The sequence below is a fragment of the Rhea americana genome, unplaced genomic scaffold (genome assembly GCF_003343005.1).
Source record: "Rhea americana isolate MKP2758 unplaced genomic scaffold, rheAme1 scaffold_69, whole genome shotgun sequence".
NCBI classification, from domain to species: Eukaryota; Metazoa; Chordata; class Aves; order Rheiformes; family Rheidae; genus Rhea; species Rhea americana.
In genome coordinates, this window is record NW_028186856.1 from 3,475,901 (window position 1) to 3,501,215 (window position 25,315).

The 25,315-nt window shown below is 38.2% G+C and overlaps 1 protein-coding gene across 2 annotated transcripts in view; it reads left to right on the forward strand.

Moving 5' to 3' along the window:
* The window catches only part of NR1H4 (nuclear receptor subfamily 1 group H member 4), a 32,920-nt gene extending 8,769 nt beyond the window's left edge, over nt 1–24,151 (forward strand). The window contains exons 3-9 of one of the 2 annotated variants that reach the window (XM_085321257.1): nt 4,934–5,086; nt 8,626–8,759; nt 9,272–9,370; nt 10,428–10,527; nt 12,767–12,913; nt 22,408–22,521; nt 23,913–24,151. In XM_085321257.1, the coding sequence (XP_085177383.1) occupies nt 4,934–5,086; nt 8,626–8,759; nt 9,272–9,370; nt 10,428–10,527; nt 12,767–12,913; nt 22,408–22,521; nt 23,913–24,151 (986 nt within the window). The remainder of the gene's footprint in view (nt 1–4,933; nt 5,087–8,625; nt 8,760–9,271; nt 9,371–10,427; nt 10,528–12,766; nt 12,914–22,407; nt 22,522–23,912) is intronic. The other variant, XM_085321258.1, reaches the window with a different exon arrangement.
* The last annotated feature ends 1,164 nt before the right edge of the window (nt 24,152–25,315 follow it).

Consider the following 25,315-nt stretch of genomic DNA (forward strand, 5'->3'; position numbering starts at 1 on the left):
AGAGAGGGAGCTTTTGTAGGAGACACACCATATCTCTATGATATAGTAAACATCATCTTAGAGAGATGATATCCACAAACTGGTGCTGGGATAAATGGGATATAGAAAATCTTTGTAATTATTGGTAACATCATTATTGCCAGATATTTTAGCAAAGGACAAAAAGGATATGCCAATGGAATAATTATTATTTCTAAAGATAGTTCCTCTGTGGCAGGGCTGAGACACACTATAGAAGAAAAATAATGCCATTGTATTTCATTCTGTTCTGCAAATAAATATTTCATTATCATTTCTGGTCTATGGGTCAAGTCTAAAGCATGGACGTGTGAAGCACTGCAATACAGTGCTGCTCCTCATGTGTGTGGAGCTTACCTTCACTGACAGTGAAATTTGATTTAATTCTAGGTTATGCTTATTGTGCATCCATTTGTGAGGGCACATCAGACTTCAACAATCAACCACTCCAAACATGAATACAGTCAAGAATCATATAGTTTATCTCAATAATTCCAAGGAATAAGAGAATGGCTTTACTCTGATGCCTGTGTGAATAGTCTCAAGTCCAAAAAATAGTACTAACTCATATTAATGCTGTCATAATAATTCGAACTTTAATGTGAAGATTCCAGGTAATGGTATGTTTACTTTTTTAGAAAACTAACCCTACTGTGTATTGAATTCATTATTAAAGACTTAAAGAATTTTTTTCAATGATCTTTCAAAGATCTTACAATTACAAGCTATGGAATTGTTAAAAAATATATTTTTAGAAGGAGGCAGGTTACAAATGTCAGGTGAATACTCAGACTAAAGCCAGTGGTGTAAGCAAATATGTGTTCATTTCTCTCCTGATTCAGCTTGAATCATCTATATAACCACTATTTTAGTGCTTTTATTGGGATAATTTTTGTTTTCACTCTGTTTTATGACTGCAACATCAATTGCAAAGAACAGTACCCTTGATCAAGCAGTAAAAGTTGAATTATTTAAAGATAATGCATTCTATTTCTACACAGCTGATTCAGTAAAAAGATGTGCTGAGAACAGTAATTCTGTATGATGAGGTGAAGAAGATATTTTGCTTTTAGACCTATGATCATTTTTGTGTATCTGGGGAGTTTTTCCTATTGGTACATGTTACTCAAAGCATGATACCCAAAGTTAGACTCAGTACCTCAGCTGTGCTCTTATCAGTGCAGTAAAAGGACTACCTCACATGTCTCATGTTCAAGCGTAAGATCAGCATTTCTTTTCAGCAACAGGACTTTAATTCATGCTCAAAATGTGTCCATAACAATATACACATCCCTTTCTGCAGGACTGACGCCTACCCTGCAGCGCCCCTGCTCTGTTGATGCAGTGAACACTCTGATTCAAAGGGAAGCAGTTTGCACATGTTTTTATGGGATTCAATCCTCCGTGGTGAATACTTCGCTTTTTTTTCCCCATTTCTTTCTTGAATAATGCTCTCTAGTCCTCTTGTTCTTGGGCAGAAGGAATAATACTAAGATCTTRTTTATTGACCTTCATGAGAATAGTGATCTAAAGATATGTCAGGAGTACATGTATACAACAATATTTCTTAAAGACATTATCATTCATCAACAAATAAGTATGAAATATTTCATTAATAATTTACATATTAAGCAAAAGCAGATTAAGAAGGACATTTGCTCTCTAGAAACATTTGCTTGTGGTACCTTGAAAAAAAAAAAAAAAGAGTGTCCATGAGATGTACGTCATCTCTTTTACTTCACATTAGAAAATGCAATAACAGCATCACAGTAGTAGTCCGTAATGGGTGAGGCAGCTCACTGGAACTGTTGTAGTATAGGSGACATTATATTATGCTTTAAAATCTGCTGCTGTTGTCATTTTTGAGACCATCTTTGCAGATAGACATCAAAGATTTTTTGGTATAGCCTTAGTCTTTGTAGGAATACTTTTTGAGACATTGCAGAACTACTTTGAACTCATATAGTATCACACTTATTCCGTAAAGCCACAGAATAAGTTCAGCTGAGAGGAACGTTGGTTACAAACTACCCCCCGCACAGAGGGGCGATTTGAGTTTTTGCAGTCTTCAAGCCATTCCTGGTAGTGTTTCATGCCTCTCGTGCCAGACTGAGAAGACTGCCCGTGAAGAGGGGCATCCACTTTCATCTTCTCACACCAACCCCCAGCCGTGAGCGCGGGGGGAAGCGGTTCTGTAGCACTTCTTGGTATTCTGACAGAGGGGAGCAGGCGTTTTGTTACCAGCTGGGGATTTCAAAAAGTTAAACTGAGAAATCCAATGTGGTTGGGCATCAGGATGGCAGATATTTGCAAAGCTTTTGTCTACATTTTTAATAGCTGCTTTCCTTCAACATTTGTAATTTCTGTAAGAAAAATCAGCATCAGTAATACAGGAGCAGCTCTTGCCAAAATTAATCATATTTATGACTAGCTAAGACAAAAATGTGAATTCAGCATTTCTAGCCAAAGTGGGCTTTTTTAATTTGTTGAGGACAGATAAAAGTTATACTGTGCCAAAAATACTGTCAGCCTTTGAGGCTGCCCCTTCACCATTCAAACAAATACCATCTCTAATTTGTGTCTGAATTTCTGTGAAAACACCTCCTGGTATGGAAGACTACATATAAAACATTTCAGGTAGTTTGAGTTCACTTTGGAATTATTATTAGGGAAAATATATAAGAATTTGATTCATACCAAAAAAATCGAAATTAAACATGGAACGGTCTGTCCTAAGAATCACTTCATGGTAAAACTGAAGTGAGAGTAGTGTTAAAAACGTTACTTTTTGCCAAAAATGACATCATTTGATTTTTTTAAACCACTATTTCAAGATAGACTATTTGACTGCTTGAGTTCTATTGGCTCCTGTCTTTATGCATCCCTATTTTCATCCTGCTTTTGCATCCTTATATATTTTTTTAGAAGTTCATTTATTAAAGCTCTTTCCCTTTGTTCCTCCATAAAGAAGCAAATACACACGTGGGAAAGGCTAGTGACAATGTCAAAAATCTGACTTAGAATGTCGTAAATATTTGTGCAGAGCTTTTTAACATTTGCCATTAATTAATATTTGGCATGAATTATCGGATTTAAATTTGACAAATAAAATTCATGAATGATGTAAAGCAGATGCAGTTGTCTTTAACTGGCACTAAGAACACACAGCTTAAATCTGGGCCTTTCTCTCCTGTCCTTGATCAGTAAATGGTACTGTGGAGTGTATTAAACTCTAGGTGAATGATGAATAAAAATAATGCCGAGGGCTGACTGAAGGTTCTAAGTAATCTGCATTTCAAAAGAGACTGATGTCAGTCAAGTATATTTATGGGAAAAGAAGCCATTAAAACAGGCAGCGTGGATGAAATTTCAAGCAGGAATTGAAGTAAATTCAGGGAAATGCCAGATTTTTTATGACCAAAGAGTGAAATTATTTTGCTGTAGCTACACACTGGTGCTTGGTGCTTGGAAGAGATTATGCAATTAAAAAAAAATGTGTGCAGGAGTTGAGAAGTTGTCATCTGACAATTGCAAAATTATCACATCATCTGTTATCTCCCCCACATTCAGCAAGATAATATCTTAGCTCAGCACAWTTTGAAAATACATAKTCAAACCTTACAATGGGCAAAAATWCAGATTCACCTCTGAATTTGCCCTRTCATTGACTATGGGAGCCTGGATCTTATTTGGTGCCTCCCTTAGCCATTGCAGTTACCAGCTGGAAGACTATAGTGATTTTATTGTAACAGCTAGTGGTAAYGAAAAGCTTTGTGAATAGCTCTGATTAATGTAAATTTACACGGAGCTCCAGTTTGAATTGCACTATAAATCAGTGAYGCGCCAGCAGAAGGTCCCTGGAGTCTATTTTAAAAACCTGCCCTCAGATGGRGAAGCAAATTAAGGATCCTTCCCACAGAAGAGCCATAGGAAAAAATGCCCTCTGCAGCGTGTGCAAAATAGTCTCTGCCCTGCAAAGGACACTGTGATGGCACACTGGGTAACACTAAAAACTCAGGAAACTTTCAGGTCATGACTGGCAGCAAAGCCTCTGTCGTTTCGTGATGATTCTTTTATAGTATAAATTTCATATCTTGAGTGTTCATTTTGCCTACTGTTGCCCTCTGAGGTGTGTTAGGCTGTGGCCAAATAGGAGATTTTTACAGATGGAGGAAAGGTCCTGTAGATTCCTTGGATCAGTTGCTGTTTGTAGTTACCACTGAGCAATTTTGGAGCAAATCCTGGGACAATATCAGCAGAACTTCTTGTGTAGTTGAAGTTGAGGGACTGCTTAACTACCGTGTCTCACTCATGAGATGGACAATGTTTAGTGAAAGAGACTGGGATATCTTTTAATCGGGGAGGAGGCCACGTACAACAGGCAGATACATTACAGCTTCTTTATTAAAGCTGGGGGTGGGCAGCACTTGGAGCTTTGGCAGCTCTCAGGAGCTGAGGGAACGGTAACTATAATTAACTCTTCTTCTGCACTTGCACTGATTAGCCTGTACCTCAAGAGACATAATCGGCTTCCCCCCACACACACACACTCACTGACTATTTGTATGGAATTACCTCAATAGTTGTAGTGCTGGTGCTCAAACTGCTCCTGGTAGGTTCCAGATTTAGGTCTGAATTTTCCCACAGCCCCAGGACCTTATTTTGAGCTCATGTCTAATAAATAAGCTCATGATTTACCATGCTCAGTATCATGAGTATCATCAMATTATATCACTTGGATACGAATCTCAATTCAAATAGCAAGAGTATAGCCATCCAGGCACTGAAAGAAACTCACAGTACTGCAGAACAGGCGTCATTCAGAAAACCCAGTGGAGATGGAGATGATCTTCAATTTGATTACTTTGCTGCTTTGAGTGCGTTCTTTTATCTATGTCATTGCTGTGTCGTGCAGGGTTCTTCAGAAGGAGCATCACAAAAAATGCGGTATACAAGTGTAAAAATGGAGGCAACTGCGAGATGGACATGTACATGAGGAGAAAATGCCAGGAGTGCCGCCTAAGGAAGTGCAAGCAAATGGGCATGTTGGCTGAATGTACGTATGCAGGTATTTCCATCGTGTAATCTGCATGTGCAGAGAGCACATCAAATATGCTATTTTTCTAATTGGGCTGGGTTTAGTAAGGTGGTGATTCTGTGCATATACCGAAGGTGATAAAGCTATCCAAGATGCCATCTGACAAATGGAAGGCACATTAAAGACGGTGCAAGACGCACTTATTGAGATGTGTCAAAACCTATTGAAAACATGACGTATTAGCAATAAGATTTGGTCAGTGGTCAGGAACACAAAGGTTTAAGAGTTGAGCAACTGGTAAAGGAAGGACTGTCTTGCCCAAGCTGACTGTCTACTTGCGCAGGAGGGAAAAGCAGTCAGGTGGAGCGAGTTGTCAGGAGTCTCCCCAGAAATGAGGAGTTTGCACTGTTACGGAAGCCAGAGCACGAAAACTCCTGGAACTAACATTTCCTGCTCTTCCTGGGGCTCTCGCTATCAAAACCTTGCTAGCCAGCTCCGTATTTTAGCATTAAAACAATGCTATTTTTCAGAAAAGAGGAGGACTGCCTTCAGCAGGAAGTTTTGGTGGACTTGCCAGGCATGTTCCCAGACCTCACCCAGCAATCAGGCCCAGCCTGCGAATGGCTAGCCCTTTTTTATAGTCTCATCAGCTTTTCTTATGGCTATGCAGTTTCCTGTCTTGATGATAGACACATAGGTAGATCTGTATCCAGAAATGAAGCTGATGAACTTTAATAATGTTTTCTAGTAAAGAAAATACTATATGAAGGCTGACAGCTTATCTACTTCATTGAGCTTCATGCTGGTTAACTTACAACAGCTGTGATATTGGAGAGCAATTTTAACAGGATCAAAACTGCATTTTGGGTAAATCCGTTATTTTTGCAAGCTTACTCCTGAAAACAGTCTACAAACATCGGCTCATCTGCCTTTCATGAACAGGGCTACAAATTATTTTCTTGTTGATGGCCCCAATCATTTTAGCATACACGAATGTCAAACCAATTTAGGTTCATACAGGAAATTAATCTACTTGGAATTTTTAATATACTTCTATCCCTCAATCTGATCAGAAGATGCTATATTAACTGTTGGTTTTGTGAGAAACAATAAGCTCCATCAATATTTGGAATGCAAGCCAGTATAATGTAATTAATCTTTCATTCTGCAAATTGGACAGGCTACAAAGATCCTGAGATATGACATGTTCTCAAGCAATACGTAAATATATAAACAAATGTCACCAGTGTGATGACAGCACTTAAAAAGTCACTAAATGTCAGAGGAAAATACAGATCTATGGTGCTGATCCCAGATTTAAAATTGTGAAGGTCCAAAATAGCCTGGGCCACACAACAGCAGAAAACAAATGATGGCTGAAAAAAATAGGTCAGCGTAAATAATACTGACTGGGGACACATGAAACTTTTAAACTGGCTGATCGTTTTCACAAATTGGCATATGTGAAATAAAAGACAGCAAGGGGCGCTGCCATTTGACTCCCCCTCCGCAATGGAAACCCTGGCCATCTCGTGTTGCTCATGACTTAAATATAAGAATGCGCTAAGGTGCTGCAAGGAGGACGTTTTGCAAGCAACTATTTAATGGTTTTTGAGTAGGAGTGTGCTGTGTAATTGCTTTTAGTTCAAGGCAATCCAGAACGGTAAAACATGAAGCTTTTATTTGAAAAAAAAATGGCTAGGAAATAAAAAGTTACCTTGAACTTTGTTTCACTTACTCATTCTGTAGGATTGTAAGTACAAGCACTGTGGGTTCTTTCTTTCTCTGAAGAAGGAGGTAAGGTCTTATAAACATTTATGGCATGACTACTCAGTAATCCTGCTCCTGCCCTTTACACATGAACCACAGACAGGCCAAAATTACTAAACAGCAGTTTCAGTTGTTTGATGTGATTTTCTTACAAAGTGCAACTTTCTTGTGTGAAACTTCTAACTAGGGAGGGCCCAGGTCCTGCCACTCTTCCTAGGATTTAATACCCCTTTAATAGCTGTTGAAACCTAGCTATCTCTGAGGTAAAAAGTAAAATCCTGTCTCTCACATGAGTTTCCCAGTTAACTTAAACAGAGTCACAGTAAGATGTCAAGGTACTCCTACAGTAGGAGGAAGCATGAGAAAACTGAGTCTTACTGCTTAAGGCAATAAGTAAACCATGTTTTCCCTCAGAATATAGTAGGCCAGATCCCAAGCTGGTGGAAATCAGTGCAAGTCCATTAACACCAGCAAAGAATGCATCAAATAATCTCGTTTAGAAAAAGAAACCTATGATGCTGGGCAGCAGCACAAATTACATGTCTCGATGCCAATTATTATCTCCATCGTTCCCCTTTCCCCCTTTCAAGGTATTATTTGCAGGTCTTATTTTAATCATGTAAATTTCCTCTTCTTTCAGTGGTTCAGGTAGGTTATTTTATATAGTGCTTAAACAGGAAATTAAAAACATTCACAACGAAATTCACTGTTTTCATGGTATCTTCCTCCATCATCATATACTCACTGAATGAGCCTCTTTTCCTGCTCTGCATTTTCAAAAGCAAAGAATGGGAAGGATACTTGAAAGAAGTTAAAAAAAAAAAAAAAAAAAGAAGAAGTCTTGTGCTGATGGGTTTATTTTTAGATGAATTCTTAGCTGTTTACTTTTTCATCTGTGCTTTCTGGCTATTTTCCGTGGGTTGTTTTGGGTACCTATTGTCCCTTTCTTTTGTTAGCGCAAGCAATTTGCTTTTTTTTCTTTTCTTTCTTTCTTTTCTTTCTTTTTTTTCTTTTTTTCTTTCTTTTTTTTTTTTTAATGACATCTACATAAAGATGCTCCCTGGCTCAAGGTGCTGAAATGTAGCCTAGAAGAAAAAGATACCAAAATGCAATACTTTCCCTTACAACAAAGGAGAATCTGCCAAACAGTAAACGGGGCTTAAATCAGTCCTCTGATATGCTGAAATGCAAAATATTGAGCCTGACTGGGTAATGTTTCAGATTAATACATTTTTCCAGGTACTTCTGCCAGGCTGAGTTACTTCTGAGCCTAAATGGCAGCAGTGGGTCTACCCATATAGTGACTCTGCAGTGACCAAAGCCCTGGAGCCCTCTTCTAAGGGGACTTTCCATGCACAGAACCAGCACTAGCAGCCACTAATATTGCTTAAGATTATTGCAAGCATCCACCGCCCTTTGTCTAAGAACGGCTGCATGTCTGCTAGTGCTTTAGGTCAGATGAGGAGCACATTTTTGATGACAGCCTTCTAATTGTGCTCTGGTTCGGGTCTTGGACATCCCTGACATGCATGTTGTGTGGACACCGAGTCCTCAGCACCAGCTGGTTCACTCCACCCGTCTGCTCAGTTTGGCCACGCCACTCCTTGGTGTATACTTAGTATGTCTCAGCAGACTCATATCTAAACGTAATGACACGTTCAAGAAATGATCTGCACAGGTCAGCGGGTTTGCTAGTATAAAGGGCATTTATAGGCATGTTTATGTACCTGCTCAGTTGCACACTAAGTGCCTAAAGCATATATAAATCCAATTACTACCTATTGTATTATGTCTTCCAGGTTTATTAACAGAAATACAATGCAAGTCAAAAAGGCTACGGAAAAATGTGAAGCAGCCTCCAGATCAGACAGTCAATGAAGATAATGAAGGCCACGACATGAAACAAGTTACATCTACAACTAAAATATATAGGGTAATAAAATTCTTGTAATAGTTTGCACAGTACAAACTGAGCTAAATTTGGCTAGTACAGTTAATACGTAATTATGTATTCTTTGGTGTTATCTGAATTAATTAAGACTCCATCTCCCAGGTTAAGGAAATACATTGAATATAGAAGTATTTCCAAGGTTTTTAGTCAAAATTGAGTAAAGCATCCATAAAGTAATATCTCTGTGATATATGTCACATACATATGGGATGGTGAGGTGTGATATTAAAGTTTGAGTGAGCTTAATTATTTGCTAATCATTTCCTTATTTCTAATTATAAACCACACCACCTCATGCAGCTAGAAACATCTTACACATCTTCTCTATAGAAATTTCTACGGAAATCTGAAGTCTTTCAGTGATAAGCAAGCCTTTTGACTGCTTGGCCTCCAAGTGTGAGAAAAAGAAGTATATATTTTGCCTAAAGCAAGAGATGCTAGATCATTTCTACTTAACTGCATTTCATGATGGGCTTTTTTTTTTGCCAGTATAGGAGAAAGTAGAATTTACCCCAGAACAGCAAAACCTTCTTGATTACATCATGGATTCCTACAGTAAACAACAAATACCACAAGAGGTATCAAAAAAATTAGTAAGTATGTTAACTAAATCATATCTGAGGTGTGGATGCAGAAGCTGAGGATTACACAGCAGTAGATATTTATACTCGGCAAAGGTAGTTGTAGTAAGTACTAGAACAGAATATAGGTAAAGAGCTCACAGCTTATACGTGCTGCAAAGGAATCAGAATCTCTCTCATTCAATCATTGATAGACCATGTCTCTGTTTATCAAACTTAAATGCTAAGAAAAAGCCTTTATCTCTGGAAATAGACACTTTCATGCTCAAATCTAGTTTTTGGTGAGTAGAGCTTGGCTTTCTACCTTGTCAGCATATGCAGTGATTTGATTTTATTCCCAGCCAAGCTACCTTTCTACAAAAATATCAACATGCAACCTTGAAAATGTTTCAATTTTTTGAAATGAAAATACCAACATTTTATAAGTTTAAGTTTTTGCTTCATTCTCCCTTCTTTCTGTTCCCTTTCTACCTTTTAGAAATTTCTTTTTCCCTTTAAAAGCTTCCAGTTTTCATGGTAAGATGGAAGAGGGTTGGAAAATGGGAAAAAGAGCCAGAAAAATGCTTAAAATAGATTTGATTTTGTTTTACAAAACTATCATGTTCAGTCTTTAAAAAGATATATTTATTATATTTTTTGCCAAATTATTTCCTAAGTTGTTATTTTTGAAAAATAAAAGGAAGGATTTTGTGAGAGGCTCATAATTAACTTGCAGATTTATTTCCAGAAGATGCTGAGGAGGTCAAAAATATAACTGGACTTAAAAAGGAAGTAGGCAAAGCCATAGAGAGCAAGTCTATTGGTTAAATATTATGGTGTGCATACTTCGAACTCAGGAATTGCCAGACTTAGTGAGGGTGAGATGGATATTCCAGGGGAAAAGACCCTGTCTATTTCTTTTATTTCTTACAATCTTTTGCAAAATACCTGTTTTTGGCAACCACCAGAGACAAATTACGGGGTTAAATAGGCCTCTTGTCTGACTTAATCTAATAATTCTTATGTTTCATGCTCTAAAATGTGAAGTGGCAATGAATATTAACAGATTTTGTTTGTTTTTTATTAACAGTTACATGAGGAATTCAGTGCTGAAGGAAATTTTCTGATCTTAACAGAAATGGCTACCAGTCATGTTCAGGTCCTTGTGGAATTCACTAAAAGATTACCAGGTACATCCAGCATAGTGGAGCAAATTTTGTTATTGCCAAACTTAGCTGCCTTCTGTTGATTTTTGTGTACAAGCAACATATAAAAATAGTTCACCCTCTGACACACAGGCATTCTTCAGATCCCGTCTAAAGAGAAAGAGCTTAGTGCTCTGAGAAGATTATTTTGAATAATTGAAGCTCTACCACTCTGAGATGTGGTACCTTTTATATCTATTGAGAGACAAAATGTTCAGAGAAGGAGTTAGGTCTCTGGAAAGATTTTATTTTCTTGTATCACTGCAATGTAAAATAGTCTGCCTCAGAATTAACACCAGCACTTGCCAGGCTCTGCTTTACTCCTGTTGCTGCCTTTCCAGACAAAGCCTTTCAGTCATGACATCCACTGAACTGTGAGTCCTAAACAAGACCTCTGCCAGGTTAGAGGCAGCAGTATTTATGCTTTTTGCATGGTGTTGCGTGGTGCATATGTGGAAACACACTAAAAACCTGAGATGATGATAATGATAAGGACGACGACGACGATGATGATTTTTTAACACCCAAGAGGATCTTTCTTCAAGAACAAACTCTGGGCATGGTACAGGTTCTTTGTAAGACAAGTCCTACGCCATCTTCTCTGTCTCGAAGTATTGTTTATAGATGCTTTTTAACTAGTTGGGAGAAACGAAGAACCTGGAGAGTATGTTCATGCCTTTCAAAGCCAGTCTCCGGCTAAGCAGCTCTCAAAGCTGGGACTTGTGGCCCCAGGCCCTTTCTCTGCACAGAGCCATGGAGCCAAGAGTGGGCAGAGGGCATGGACCAAGCCACCCTCAAGGAGACTCTTCAGACCCTTTCTTTTAGACAAAGTTGCACTGCATTAACTGTAGAAAAACATTATTTTCCCAGCTATCCCATGATATTGACCCTTTCTCTGTGTTATGAGCTTGTTTCAAAGCCTAATACTGCAGTTGTAACTGCATTTGTAACTGTATGTTTTGTGCTACCTAGAATAAAGGCTCACAGGAAATGAATGAAGTACAAATTAAGTGAAGGGGTACAGTAGTATCAGCTCGAAGATGTTAACGCAGATCCTTAACACAACAAAAGAAAGAATTTAATTTGCTAGGTGCTGCTCTGGTGGAACGCAATCACTGGTCAAGAGCAGGATTATGCATGCACACACACACCTGACAGTGAGCTATGAGCCAGATACTTGAAACTAGCTTGATAAAAGGAGGGGGAAAAAAAACTACCAGATTTCTGCAATCCAACTGGTCGCAGGAAAAAAACCCTACCAGATTTCCAAAATCCAAGTGGTCTCATGCTGAGGAAAAGGCCCGGTGTCCTCAAGTCTCCACAAACGCTGACTACCTGGCTTCTGGAGCCTGATTTTCAAACTCAGCTGCCAACAGTGACAGAGAAGAATCCTTGTCATGTACAGAAATCAGACACAATGCTTCTCACCCTAGGGCATCTAAAATTAGGAAATACCAGATCATACAGGGCTCTCTAAAGTTCCCTGGGTTAGTTTGACATGAAGTGGATATCTACTCCCAGCAGCCAAAACTAACTGGCATTGCTTTTAAGTGAGACTAATGACCCCTGGCCTAAGTTTCTTCCCAAACTCTGTTTCCCAGGGAATTTATAACCAAGAACCCCTGTGTTATGCACCATTGTGCAACACAGACACATGTGGCCTTCTCACTCCAAGATAAGCTTTGCAGAAAAAGATCCAAGTCCTGCTGTTCAGTTTATGTTGAGTAAGATGGACAGAGGAGTTTTTTAATTGAATAACCTTTTAAATGTTAGTTTTGAGTGTATCTGGTATGCATTATCACCTTTTTGTTTTATTCTCTGCATTACCTTTTTCTGTGCTTCCTCACAGAATCAGTACAGAGCATTGAGTGGATGCCTGTGTTGGCAGAGTATGGGCAGAGAGCTCTGATGGAAACATAGCAGAAGATGTTAGGGAATGGCATCAAGCTAGACAAAGTCGCCACTAACATTTATGCTATGCCACTGATTTTTTCTTGTTGTGTTCCTCTTAAAGTATCACAAGAACATACCTAATTCTTACTGGCTGTGGTGATAACTGCTCTCACGCTGCTTTATTTTGTGGAATCAAGATTTAAATTTTCACATCAGTTATCAACCCTGCTAAGATCAACATGCATGGCACCTTACATGTAAAACTTCAGGACAGACAGTAGTGAGAGATATTTCTTTGCTGCTTCAGTTCTTATTTCTAACATCTCCCCAGGCTTCCAAACCCTTGATCATGAAGATCAGATTGCTTTGCTGAAGGGCTCAGCAGTAGAAGCTATGTTCCTCCGTTCAGCTGAGATCTTCAGTAAGAAACTTCCTACAGGACATACTGACCTTTTAGAAGAAAGAATTCGCAATAGTGGTAAGTACATTGTTTAATGAGGAAAAGAACAAACACAGCGTTGCAGTGATGTGTCAGCATTTTGGCCTTGAAAAGCTAGTAAAATTGTTTATTAGCAATGAAACGGATTTATCTGACTGCTGTTCTTTTTTAATGTTAACTAGGACAAACCTAATGTAGCCTTCAGTCTAAAGGTCATAAGGTAAAGGTTTATTCATAAATACATTGCAAGTACTATGAATAACACCATGTAAAACACACCTAGTGCATGTCTCTAATTATAAGCATAAAAGAACGATGAAGATGAAAAGCCACCTTTTCAAATTATTCAAATAAAATGTCAATATTTGTGTGTACAAATGCAATCACTATAAGAAAGACAAAAAAGATTGTACAACATTACTGTAGATGCTTGAACGGAAAAATCTGTTCTTAAGGCCAATGTGGTAAGATGAATCATAGTGCATAAGATACATAGACAAGTTATAATTGTAATAGGGGACAATTGCAAAGATGGCATATTTTCAATATGTCTTCTGGTTTTTAAGGTCCCTCAGAAGTTCAGTTACTGTGATAGATTTTACTGATTCTACACATAAGTCTTAGTTATAAAAATCGAGTGAGGCCAGATACTGTAATTGCCTAAAGCAGGAAAAGCCATGTTTTGCATTGTTATGTGCTCTCTGTCCTCCACTGATACAATACTGAATGTTTTGCCTTCTTCTGTATTGACTAGTAAACTTTATCCACCCCTCAATTACATAACATCCGAAATTCAGATGTAATGAAATATTAAACTAAAGAGTCCTTCCTCTATAGTCAGACTCTGCTTTGATTCTGGCTTCTGGCCTTCCTTTTAAATAGTCAGAAGGGAAAAAGGTAGGAGAACATTTAACCCTAAAACCCATACAAATAGACTTGAACCAACTACACATTTCTGAACCTCCTAAAATCAATAGTGTGGAGGGGTGTGTCATGCATAATCATGCCAATACTTGCCTCTTTAAAACCCTGAAAAGTGGCCAGGAAATATGAGAATAACTCATTTGTTTGACTTAGCGTGCTCATTTATAGGTTTATATTTTTTGTATTTTTTTTATATTTCTGTTGTTTTGATTTATCATGAGATGCCATAATTTGAAGGACTAGAAATGGTGGCTTTGAAAGTAACATAGAAAAAGGAGAGAGAATTTGCTTGCATTCAGTGAGGAGGCACCAGAGCTACAGGGCAGGAGATGAGAGAGCCCAAACATGTTGTCTCAGAAAGGTATGTTAAGGCAGGAAGAATCATCTGACAGGAAGATCTGAACGGAGGATGGCAACACACACCAGGAGAAAAGCTGTGCAGAACCTCCGTATGAGGCGTTTGACGCTGATGTGAGCAGGAGGTGCAGAACCAAAGGAAGCAGTTGTAGGCACTGTAGGCTATGTCCTCACAGGATATGAAGAAAGGGAGTTTGATGGCTTCTACGGTAGGGTCTGCAGGGAGAAATGTGTGCCAAGGAAGTCGCAGACCCTTCTTAGAACATTGGCTTAAATTAGAATGGATCTGAATGTTTTCATTAAGAGATTTTTCTACTGGAATATAACCAAAATTTTTGATAAAATTGTGTCTTAGAGAAATGAATCCTTATGAATACATGATTATTGAAAGCCCCTGCTCCTCTAATCTATACAGTGAGTATTGACCTTCTTTCCTTGTTCAAGGTGTCAACTGTTCATAAAAAATGGATACAGGAAATACTTTGATCTAGAACATTACATAAGCCATTACATCATACCAATTAACTTTGTTGGTTTACTTATAATTTTAAAATAATATGTTAATTCTCTGCAACTGATGTTGAATCAACATCATTTTTTTGCAAGATTAGTACTAGACTTAAAGATAACATTTCATACCATGACATGACTAGGTAGAATATGACATTATATCCTGCTGTAATACTGCTGACATGTCATGAAATAAGTAAAAAATATTAGTAGTTTGTGAAGGAGAAAGTTTCRAAACAAGTTATATTTTCAAATGTATTTTTTTTTTCCAAAGAAAGATTTGATGTAATTCTTCTTTATCTGGGGAAAAAAATTTCAAGGTAAAGCAAAAATGAGTTCTGAATCAGAAGAAAAAGGGGGGGGGTTGAACAGTTCTCAGGAAATGAAGCACTTCAGTGACTTTTTTTAGAGGGTATATATATACTTATATGTACCTTATTGCTCACGGGAAAAGGCTATCTGAAAATATCTTCCCTCAAAGCCCAGATGAAGTTGGGGACATAAGAGGAAACACTGCTCCTAGAATCTCTCCTCCCCTCTATTGCAGGAGGATAATACTGTACTAGGCAGCTCACTTGCTGGGGGCTGCATTCCTCCAGAATACAAAACAATTCTCTTTCCTGTGAAATTCCCTCTTTATTTCTCCACACAAACACATTTCCCTTTACTGCACCCTAGGGGGCTGTGATAGAAAACAACAAAAGAAGCTAGTAAATCTTTGCGGTTTTAGCAGCGTTAACGTACTTAGAGGTTATCAAACTGTTAGTGCTACCACACGGTCTCAGAAGTCACTCAAGACGTGCAGTAGCCTCTCATTTTGGACTGAGGTTACTCCATAGCCACTTCATGCTAAAGTGTATCTGCCACGGTTGTGGTGTTTCCTGCATCAAGAGGCTTAAATATGCTTTCTAAAATGCCACTCTGCCTATATGTTCAGTGCTGGTGACTGCTTCTCAGTTAGAGGTATCTCTTCCTTTGCACTGAAAATGCAAGTAGAGGGGTTTTGAGAGGAAGGTTCTCACCAGGTAGATTTGACTCCCTCATGTTTCCCAAATATAGTTCTCATGTTTGCTGAATTTTTGTAGGTATCCTGTTCATCATCACCTGAGCTATTAGAGTTTTTATTTTCACTTCGATTTTAAGAGCCTGCATTGGTACAATTTTTCTGCATGTTTTGCCTTAGCTTATCATAACTTCCAGAATTACCCATTCAGGCAAATTAAAACATTTCAAACCACTGAAACATCTTATTTTTGTGGTTCCAATCATGGCCATTTTCAGTTGTTCTGAGCTTAAACAAATTGAAAGAAAGACATCTAAATTCTTCTGTTATTGTTGTTTACACATACAACTTTCAAAAACATTAAAAATGCAATTCTCCCATCTCTGCAGGTTATTGGACTCAACACAAGGACATAGAGTTGAAATATAATAGCTTGTACCAAATTTCTTATTAGGGTAGAAGCTTTAGCAATCTCTTCAAGCCTTAACTTATAAGGAAATATTCTACTAAAAACTGCAGCTGACCATTATCACATTATAGACTGGTGCAAGAGATAATTTGGAAAAATAAGACAAACGCAAGTTAGAGAAGGAAGAAAAACTCGAGACAATTATACGTAAATGTAGCAATAGGGATTTTTCTTTTTTACATACACCCCACACCCTCCAACTGTGTAATAAATAACAGATAAAAAGACCAACCTCAGCAAAATGAAAAACTCTGCAAACATAACATACAGGAGCAGAGGAAATACAGGGGTAGCTGGGTGAGAGTTTAGAAGTCGAACTAAAAGGTAATGAATAAACAAAAAGTATCAGGAATATTCATGGCTCCTAGTGAGGCCCTGAACACTGTCAGGCCATCAGCCATAAATTGTTGCCTACAGTCAGAGCTTCCGTCCACATATTTTAGGTGCAGACAACTGTCTGAGTGTTGTCTATTGTCAAGCCTTGACGTGTGTATCCATCAAATCGGGGGGGAGCGGGGGGTGGACAGCCTGCCTAAAAGTCACAAGCTGTCCAGAATTCTGTCACCTGCCACCACGTCCACCTGGAAGCTGCTCTCTTCTGTTAATGTGTATGCCTTCCCCGTCCTGATTGTAGGGAGCTGAAATTTTTTCCTCATAAAGAAGTCAGAGATCTGGTGGTGATGACCTTTGAGCATTAGCAGCATTCATTTTTTATTCTCATGCTGATGTGCTCTATTTTTATTTACTAGTTTGAGTATATTGCATACGTCCTTGTACATCTCAATGACTGTTTGGTTTATGCCCTTATGGTCTTTCCACATAAGATTTTATGAAAAATTTTCCTTTAGCTGCTCCTGAGACTGAAATCCTCTCCTACGCACTCTACTATTGAAACTTAATGAGAAATACAGATATTTTATTTCATGTTAATGAGAGCCTGTGCCACTTACTCATCTTATTTGATGCTTCACTACATATACACCATGTTGTCACTGACTGACTCAGCCTGCGAAAGGCTCACATCCTGGTAATTCTATGCTTGCTTCTTTCTGTTATTTTTAAAGCAAATTCTCCTGATTTTTAGCAGTATAGTATTTTTAAAGCACTGCTGAAGTGCTTAGTGTCTCCTCAGCAAGCATTTATACCTTGTATTGTATTTCTAATGGCACTAGCTTTCCAGCAGTCATTAAGAGCCACATTCCGAGATTTTTGTTATTTAACCATTTTCTTCTACAGAACAGTTCAACCGCTTTCAGTATTGGGGAATACGGTACTATCTGATTGGAACAGAGATGGAAGAATTTGGCTTTAAATATTCAGTTGGTAGCAGGATACCTGCCATTGTGAAATACATAGCTGTTTTCCTAGATGGGTTACAGGTGCTGAAGTAAAATGAGATCCAAAGCAAAAAGAAATAGCCGCTAATAGTCTAAAGCATTGGCACGGGGCCACCTTTTGTCCTCGGATGTGAATACAAGGTTCCCATGACTTCAACAAGAGACTCACGCAACTGAGGGCAAAATTTGGCACAGAAACGGTGGATACCGAATTACTTCGGCTACTTCTGGCTTTTGTTATTTTATTATGGATACTGAGTCACTGTAGTGCTTTGAAACCGCATTGTGCTGGGATTTGTTCAGAAGGAGAAACAAAACGAAATGATCTCCACTCCTGAGTCCAAATCACCAAAGAGAGAGGAACCCAGCATCTAGCCCCTTGTTTCTAAACTTAGCTGCAAATCATAGATGTTTAACCCTCCAAATGACCATGTGCATTCACGTGGAAGGACACATTTACCTTTATTTTGGGCTGAAAACTTGCATCCAGTCCAAAGCATTTAGAAAGCTGGACCTCTTTAAATCACAGAGTGTAGGAAATAGGTTTTCTGTTCATATACAGCCCTGCACAGTCTGAGCACACTGAGTTAGCCAGTGCTGCAGTCCTGAGTTACAACTTAAGTTTATATGAGTGTTTAAACAGCATCTCCAGATTTAAGTTATACACATGAAAACAAGAGCAGGCATCGGAGGACAGAATCTCTTTTCTTCTGCGTAAGTGTGCTTCTCCAGGCCAAACACTTGCTTAGATAAATAGACCTGATCTATGAAGGTTATTGGCTCAAGGTGGCACAGATACCACTGTTGTGTGTCAAACTGCACCGCTCTCCTGACTACACACAACCATGCTACTGCCAAAGGACGGCATTTTTGTCCTTGTGCAGGGTTTTTGGTTTGCAGTGATGGCTCCACAGAGGTCCTACTAACCGATATTGAGAAGATACTTTTTAGCTATCCTAATTTTGGGTTCCCCTTGGCATATGCTAACCTCTCACTTAAGTTGTTCAGCCCTGGAAGAAGATGATAGAGAAGAATCACATTCATGTTTGTGGTGTATCCTCTTTACTGGATAGGTTTTTCCCTTTTGGTCTCTCAACATCAATAGGGTGAATGTGGCCAGTGCTTAAAGGCTCATTGGTGCATTTAAATAGAGTAGAAGGCAGAGCTCATAACAAAAACCTTGCAGCATGGAAAACAGTTCTGCCAGATGAAATCCTGTGAAAGATAAGATATAATTTTGTGAGTAATTAATTCATTTTCATAAAACAGCTACTAATATGCCCCTGATTTAATATCCACTGGCACCAACATGGTTATCAAGACAAAAGATCTCTTCATCCATATTAATCACACAGTGTTAGTTACTGTTAATTAGCACTTATTCACAAGCTTTCCTCTTGCAATAGACCAATCTGTATGTCTTACTGAAGAAAATAAGAGACAAGACTCAAAAAAAGGCAAATAATGATGTGATATCACTGTTATGTTAACCAGGTGTTAACACTTAAGGCCTGAATCTGTAAACCTTATGAAAGCAACAACCCTCTTGATTTTAGTGAGAAATCATAGGAAAAAGGCAAGTCCTAAAAGAATGATGTGTCTTAAGCTACAGATACAAGTGAAATTTTGTCAGAAGTAATGGATGCTGGATGAATAATGCTCATGGATTTAAATCTGCTCTAGTGTAATGCTGCAACGCCATATTCAGCAAAGCTAGTATTTCCCATCATCTACCCTGGGTTTTACAGCCAGTCACACATTAACATACTGAAGTTAATTAAATGAACTGCAGTGTCTTCAGGAGATGATGGAGTTGGTAGGCAGAAATCTGCATAATTCAGAATGATGCACAATGAAACACAAGGCAGGGCCATGTTCTCCTTGCTGCAACGCTTGAAGAAAGGTTTCTGAAGGTTCTGTGAAAAGAGGTAAGAAGCATCATAAACATTGACCAGGAAGTTGTGCCCATCTAATACAGTTTTCCTGGCAAATCGAAATAAAGGAAGTCAAATGAGCAGAGCTAACTTTTCTATTCTTTTTGAGGCCAGAAGCATTTTACAGCTTTATTCTGTTTCATTTTTTTCACTTTTGGAGTCTGGTTTGTAACAATGACATTTTGAACAGTGATATAATTCATTTCTCCTCTGGCCCTTCCAGTTAAAAACAACAAATCACCTCTAGTTTTCTTCTGAAAATCTAAATTGAGGTGGCAACATCTCATACAGTAGATAAGGCAAAAAGTAAGAACTATAAACATCTGTTTTCTGCTTTTTTGCTTTCTGATTGAGCTTATTAAATCCAGACTAAAGCATTTTCAATCACATTAGAGAACAGCCCCCTCTTGTGATGGAACAGCAGTTTGTATAATATGTTAATACAGAATGATGAAATAACAGGGGAAAACCAGCAGAGATGGAAGGAGGGCAGAACTAAGAAGAAAACCAAGAAGAAATTCTGTTATGCCAGTCATAAAACTGTTCATTTTCCACAGTTTTGTTCACAACTGTCTTGTAACACTTATCTAAAGATTTTTCAAAGCTCTAGTTATTTTAGTAACAACAGCAAATATCAGCTGTTTTGCTATAACATCCTTTCTTGCTCTTTCATCTCTTCTGTTTTGTTTTATTTCTCTATTTGGATTATAGTAGTGCAGAGAAGCACTCTGTATTTTCAGTTGCTCTCACAACTCTACCAATTTTTGCCTCACTCACCATGATTTTGTTTCTTAATGTTAGATTGTAAACTTTTCAGGGCAAACACTGTTTTACTATATGCTTGTACAGTGCCTGACACAATGAGGACTCGAATTAGGAATCATGCTGAATCCTGTTCACCATAATTCTTTTTCATCCCACTTCTGTTTTGTTGCTGGTAGGACTTGTGGGGCTGTGCAGTGAGCAAAACAAGGGAATTCATCCAGCTGAAAACTAAGCTGATCAATAAAAAAAAAAAAAAGGAAGAAGAGAGAAAAGAAGAAAAAATAAAAATCAAATGATGAGCAGGAGAAACAAATAAGGAGAGTCTTAGTCACAGCCCACTTCCTTCCATTTCCTGCCTGCTGTCAAGTTGATGGTGCTCAGCAGCGTGATACCTTGGATAGGGAGATCTAAAAATATCCGTACTTTTATCACATCACTGTTGTGCTATTCACCTTCAAGAAGGAAATTCTTCTGCTAAGTTTTAGGGCTTAGCTAGATTTTTCTGCCCTCTCCCTACCCCCCCACCCCAAATTTGTACATAACTTTATGTACAGAACTTTAAGACTTTGGTTCATCATTTTTAATTACAAGGAACTTCTGCATTTACAGCTGTTAGGTGGACCCTAAAAGTTAGCTATAACAAGTGTTCACGATTATAGTTAATTCTTATGACTAATAATATAAACCTAGTAGAACAGTAGATGCTATGACTGCTATTTGTTCTGTATAAAGCTCCAACTGTGTTACTAACACAGAACAAGCTGACTCTCTATATTTCTGCTTAAGTGACTCACACTCTTCTTAATAGTGTTGAATTTGTTACCAAACCCATCAGATTTGTGGTTTGTAATCTGAAGTGAACACAAGCTGCTAATGTCAAATATACTTTTACTCAGTTGGGACATGTAACTATTCTACTGATTTACTGATTCTACTATCAGTGTCAAGGCAAAAAGTGATGTGTTCTTGGTTAAGTCAAGTGACCTCTTCATGTCTCCTTTTTACTGATTTGCATCTGCTGAGTTTCATTTTGAATTTCCCCTATTAGAGGTACTCCAAACCTCACAGCAGCATTTGACTCCCACTCCTGACTTCAGCTCTGTATTGCATAAAACAGTAAAACCCACGTTATTTAACACCATTTCCACAGCAATGTAAGGTTTTATTCCAGAATAGCTTGGAACTTGAGAGAGTAAAATGGTAAGAAATTATATGGCCCTCATTTGTAGCAACAGAGGAAGTTGCCATCCTTGCAGCTAAGAAAAGCGGAAAGGTTTTTTGCTGCAGAACCACTAGTTTGGTCCTCTAAACCTTGTATGTGCATGCAGCCTAAGAGATGCAGTCTAGTTTAGTGGTTGCTCTAAGTCACTCTGACACGCCAGTTAGGGAAAAAAAATAATAATAAAAAAAAATATGTCACAGGTCCTACTTCTCTTTTACACCAAGATTGGAGTGAAATGCATCCTTAATTTAAGGCTAAGTAAGAACATTGTGATCTGATGACAAAGCTAGTAAGAGGAAGCCCCGCTGACGTGCCACAGCTCAGTAACCCCAAAGGATTTAGCTGGGGTAAAAGAATCACATGATCCCAACTTAATCTGGGCTGCATTTTAATTATTGATGGCTCTGTACTTTATAACACACAAGTTTATGTGGGAAGGTAGTAGTAGTTGCAAGCAAGTTGATCTCGGACTACAGGTAATCCTAGACCTGGCTAAAGTTTCAGGCTAAATAAAAGGAGAAATTAAGTCTCTTTATGGAGACAACCGAAGCAACTGCCCAAGGCGGTTAGCTCTGCAGTGAAGTTGAGACAGAATTAGACCATACACTCTGAGAGGTTTCTGCATAACTAATGTAGCCATAGGGAACAGAGGGATTGCTTGGCAAACTGTGCACTCTGGAAATGGAAGATGACTGGAATATCAGAAGACAGGATCAAAACACGTATGGGACTTGTCCTGAAGAGCACAAAAGGACAAACTTGCAGAGAAAAAGGATCTGGAAAACTTTGAAACTATGCAAAGAGAGATTGTCAGTGCTTGCCTGCCTCTACTGTGTTCTGAAAACCAGGATGTGCTTGCACCTTTGTAACTACTTGTAGCGCATCAGACCTGGAAATTTCTCCCACAAACGCAACTGGTCAAAGCTCCAAATATTAATTAGTTGCTTAGTGGCAATAAACCACACTATTTGAATAATTAAAAAAAATAATATTATTACTTTTTTTTCTACAGGTATCTCAGATGAATTCATAACTCCCATGTTTAATTTTTATAAAAGCATTGGAGAGCTGAAGATGACACAGGAAGAATATGCTCTGCTCACAGCAATAGTTATCCTGTCCCCAGGTAACTTCTAATTCAGAACCGCATATTACTGCCTTTGGAAAGAAAGCATTAGGTGTGTGACTTGAGATGTGTAAAACACATGTATTCTACATACAGTAAGTGAGCATGTATACTTAGTACATTCAGTAGTTACACCAGAAAATCAGTATATTAGAAGTTAAAACAGAAAACAAGCAAACGAATCCAAACTCCAGATGTCCTGCTACACCATCTGGTTTTGTATCTAAAGAGAAAAGTTCCTATGTACCTGCTTACAGAATTGTTTGTACTTTAGCTCAGCTCAAAAGACTCCTTGCTTCAGAAAATCTGAGGTGTGGTAACAGGTCTGTCACTGCACTCCATCGAGAAATGCTACATTTTCAAAAGGAAAGTGGGAGATCCTATACATTAGAACAGAGAATGGCAACAAAAGTCTTGAACCTTCCTTGCACAAATACCAGCTGGCAAGAGCAGCAGGTCAGTACTGGTTTGTCCTTTAGCAGAAAGCCTTGGAGACGGACCTTTTTGCAGTGTCAGCATAGCAGTGTCTCTGCCTTGATTATAGACCTTAACTGTAAAAAAACAATTCTTAGTCGGCACAAAACCAATCAGCTCCACTCAGAAAATATGGAGAAATCGTGTAGTTCCTCAAGCAAACTGATTAGCACAGGCATGAGAAAAGAGAAGCCTGATGCTTCAGGACACAAGAGAGCTACTAAGGTTTCCAGATAAGGTTTCATGGAAGATGGAAAAAGTTAAGAAATTCCATGACTCTTTTAGCCAGTGCAGCTCAGGAAAATTTTGTACACTAAAAATTTCACTGACTAAAAATCCCATCTTCTTCTTTTCCCCTCCCTCCAAATTCCAGACACATAGTTATATAAGAACAAAATAAGAAGTTAAATATTTTCTTAGAAAAAGGGATTTCACTTGAGGATCAAGATATTTGATTTCATCCTGGTGACCTACATGCACATTCTTCTTGACTGCTCCTCCACTTGTCCCACATCTTGTGCGGGACATATTGTACCACATCTCCACAGATTTATGCTGTGCTGCTAAGTTGTTGCAATACATCATAGGACATACTCAGGTGCAGAACCATCCTGGGGGTGACAGTGTAATCCCAGAGAGATGTTTCCTTGTTGAAACTATTTAGTTTTTGAAAAAGTTCGCAGTTATTCGTAGCTAGAAGTGGGAAGCTTGTGTGAACCAAATCCTGATCAAAAATTACAATATTAAGGCACTTTTTTCTCCCTCTTAACTTGAAAATTAGTATTCCAGGTGCCTATTGAGGAGAGAATAAGCAGATATCAGAGTTGGTAAGTGGTAGCTTTCCAATGGTGTGAAAATATTTACACTGAATCAGAGCATATATTGGCTAATTACTTTTCTTTTAAATCTATAACCAGATCGACAATACGTAAAGGACAGAGAATCTGTGGAAAGGCTTCAAGAACCCCTCCTGGATGTTCTACAGAAATTCTGCAAACTTCACCACCCGGATAACCCTCAACACTTTGCATGTTTACTGGGTCGTCTTACAGAATTGCGGACATTTAACCATCATCACGCAGAGATGCTGATGTCATGGAGAGTGAATGATCATAAATTCACACCTCTTCTCTGTGAGATCTGGGATGTGCAGTGATGGGATTTTTTTATTTTAGGATAAATAACTTTTTAAAGGACCACAAAGCGTTTATTTTCATAGAAAAAATATTCCACTGTTCATTAAGTTTTCTTTATTACATTTTTATAGAAACATGCCATGGATTCATAAAAGTAATTTTGTTCATTTTACACAGCATATTGTATAGCTGTATATCAGTTTCACATGTGAGTATAAGTTTCTCTGTATTTATATTCTCTGATCAGAAAGAATCCACCAGCTCCTCAGAGAAACCCTATTAATTCCTTCTGCAATTAAACTGATTGCATTTGTACCTCTTAAAAAATGCAGGTTTCCACTAATATTTTTTCATTGCAATGTTCTTGTGCTTGGCCTTCATTAAAAATATATATTCCAAATATTTACTGTAATAAGCTAGCTGAAATGACTAACAGTCATTGCTATTTAACTGTGAAATGTGTTCACGTAAAATGTACGAGATCTTATTTCTTCATATGATGAAAAATCGCGTGCCTCCAGTAATAGAGAAAAGCCTCCAGTCTTCCTTTCATGACATGAACATGTAATTTCATTTATGTTATTTCAACATAAAAATATACAGTATCTATACTTTGTAAAAACATATCACAAATTATTTTACTTTACTTTCTTATTACTTTACTTTTTTATGGCTCTGCCGTAACTCTGGCTCTGCAACTATGCTCAGTTGTTGGTGTTTAGCAGCTCTGAAAATTACCATCAGTAACATCCTCAAACCAGGTAATTTTAAGACCTTTAGTTTAGTTTAATGATGACATTAAAGGGATGAGTCTGACTTAAAAAAGAAATCATAATTTCTCTGGACATTTACTAGTTTGCTATCTAGTATTACCAGTAATGTCCAAGAATGTATTGCAAAAATTGTAACTACCTAAAAATATTTTTCTCTATTTTTTTTTGCTTCAATTGACTCTCAGTGTAGTTAATGGTATTTTCAGTACAATTAGTCCACTGACTGGATACAAAAAATGTGAAAATAGTTCAGCCTTTTCATTTTTGCATATCACCTCCACAGCAAGAAGCAGGAAAGACTATTCCGCTACGGGCCCACGCCGTCAGAAAAACTATCGAAACGCTGCAGCTGGGCTTGAAGAACCCAAGCTCGAGGTGCCTCGGAGGTGCCGGGCGCACCCCGCACTGCCG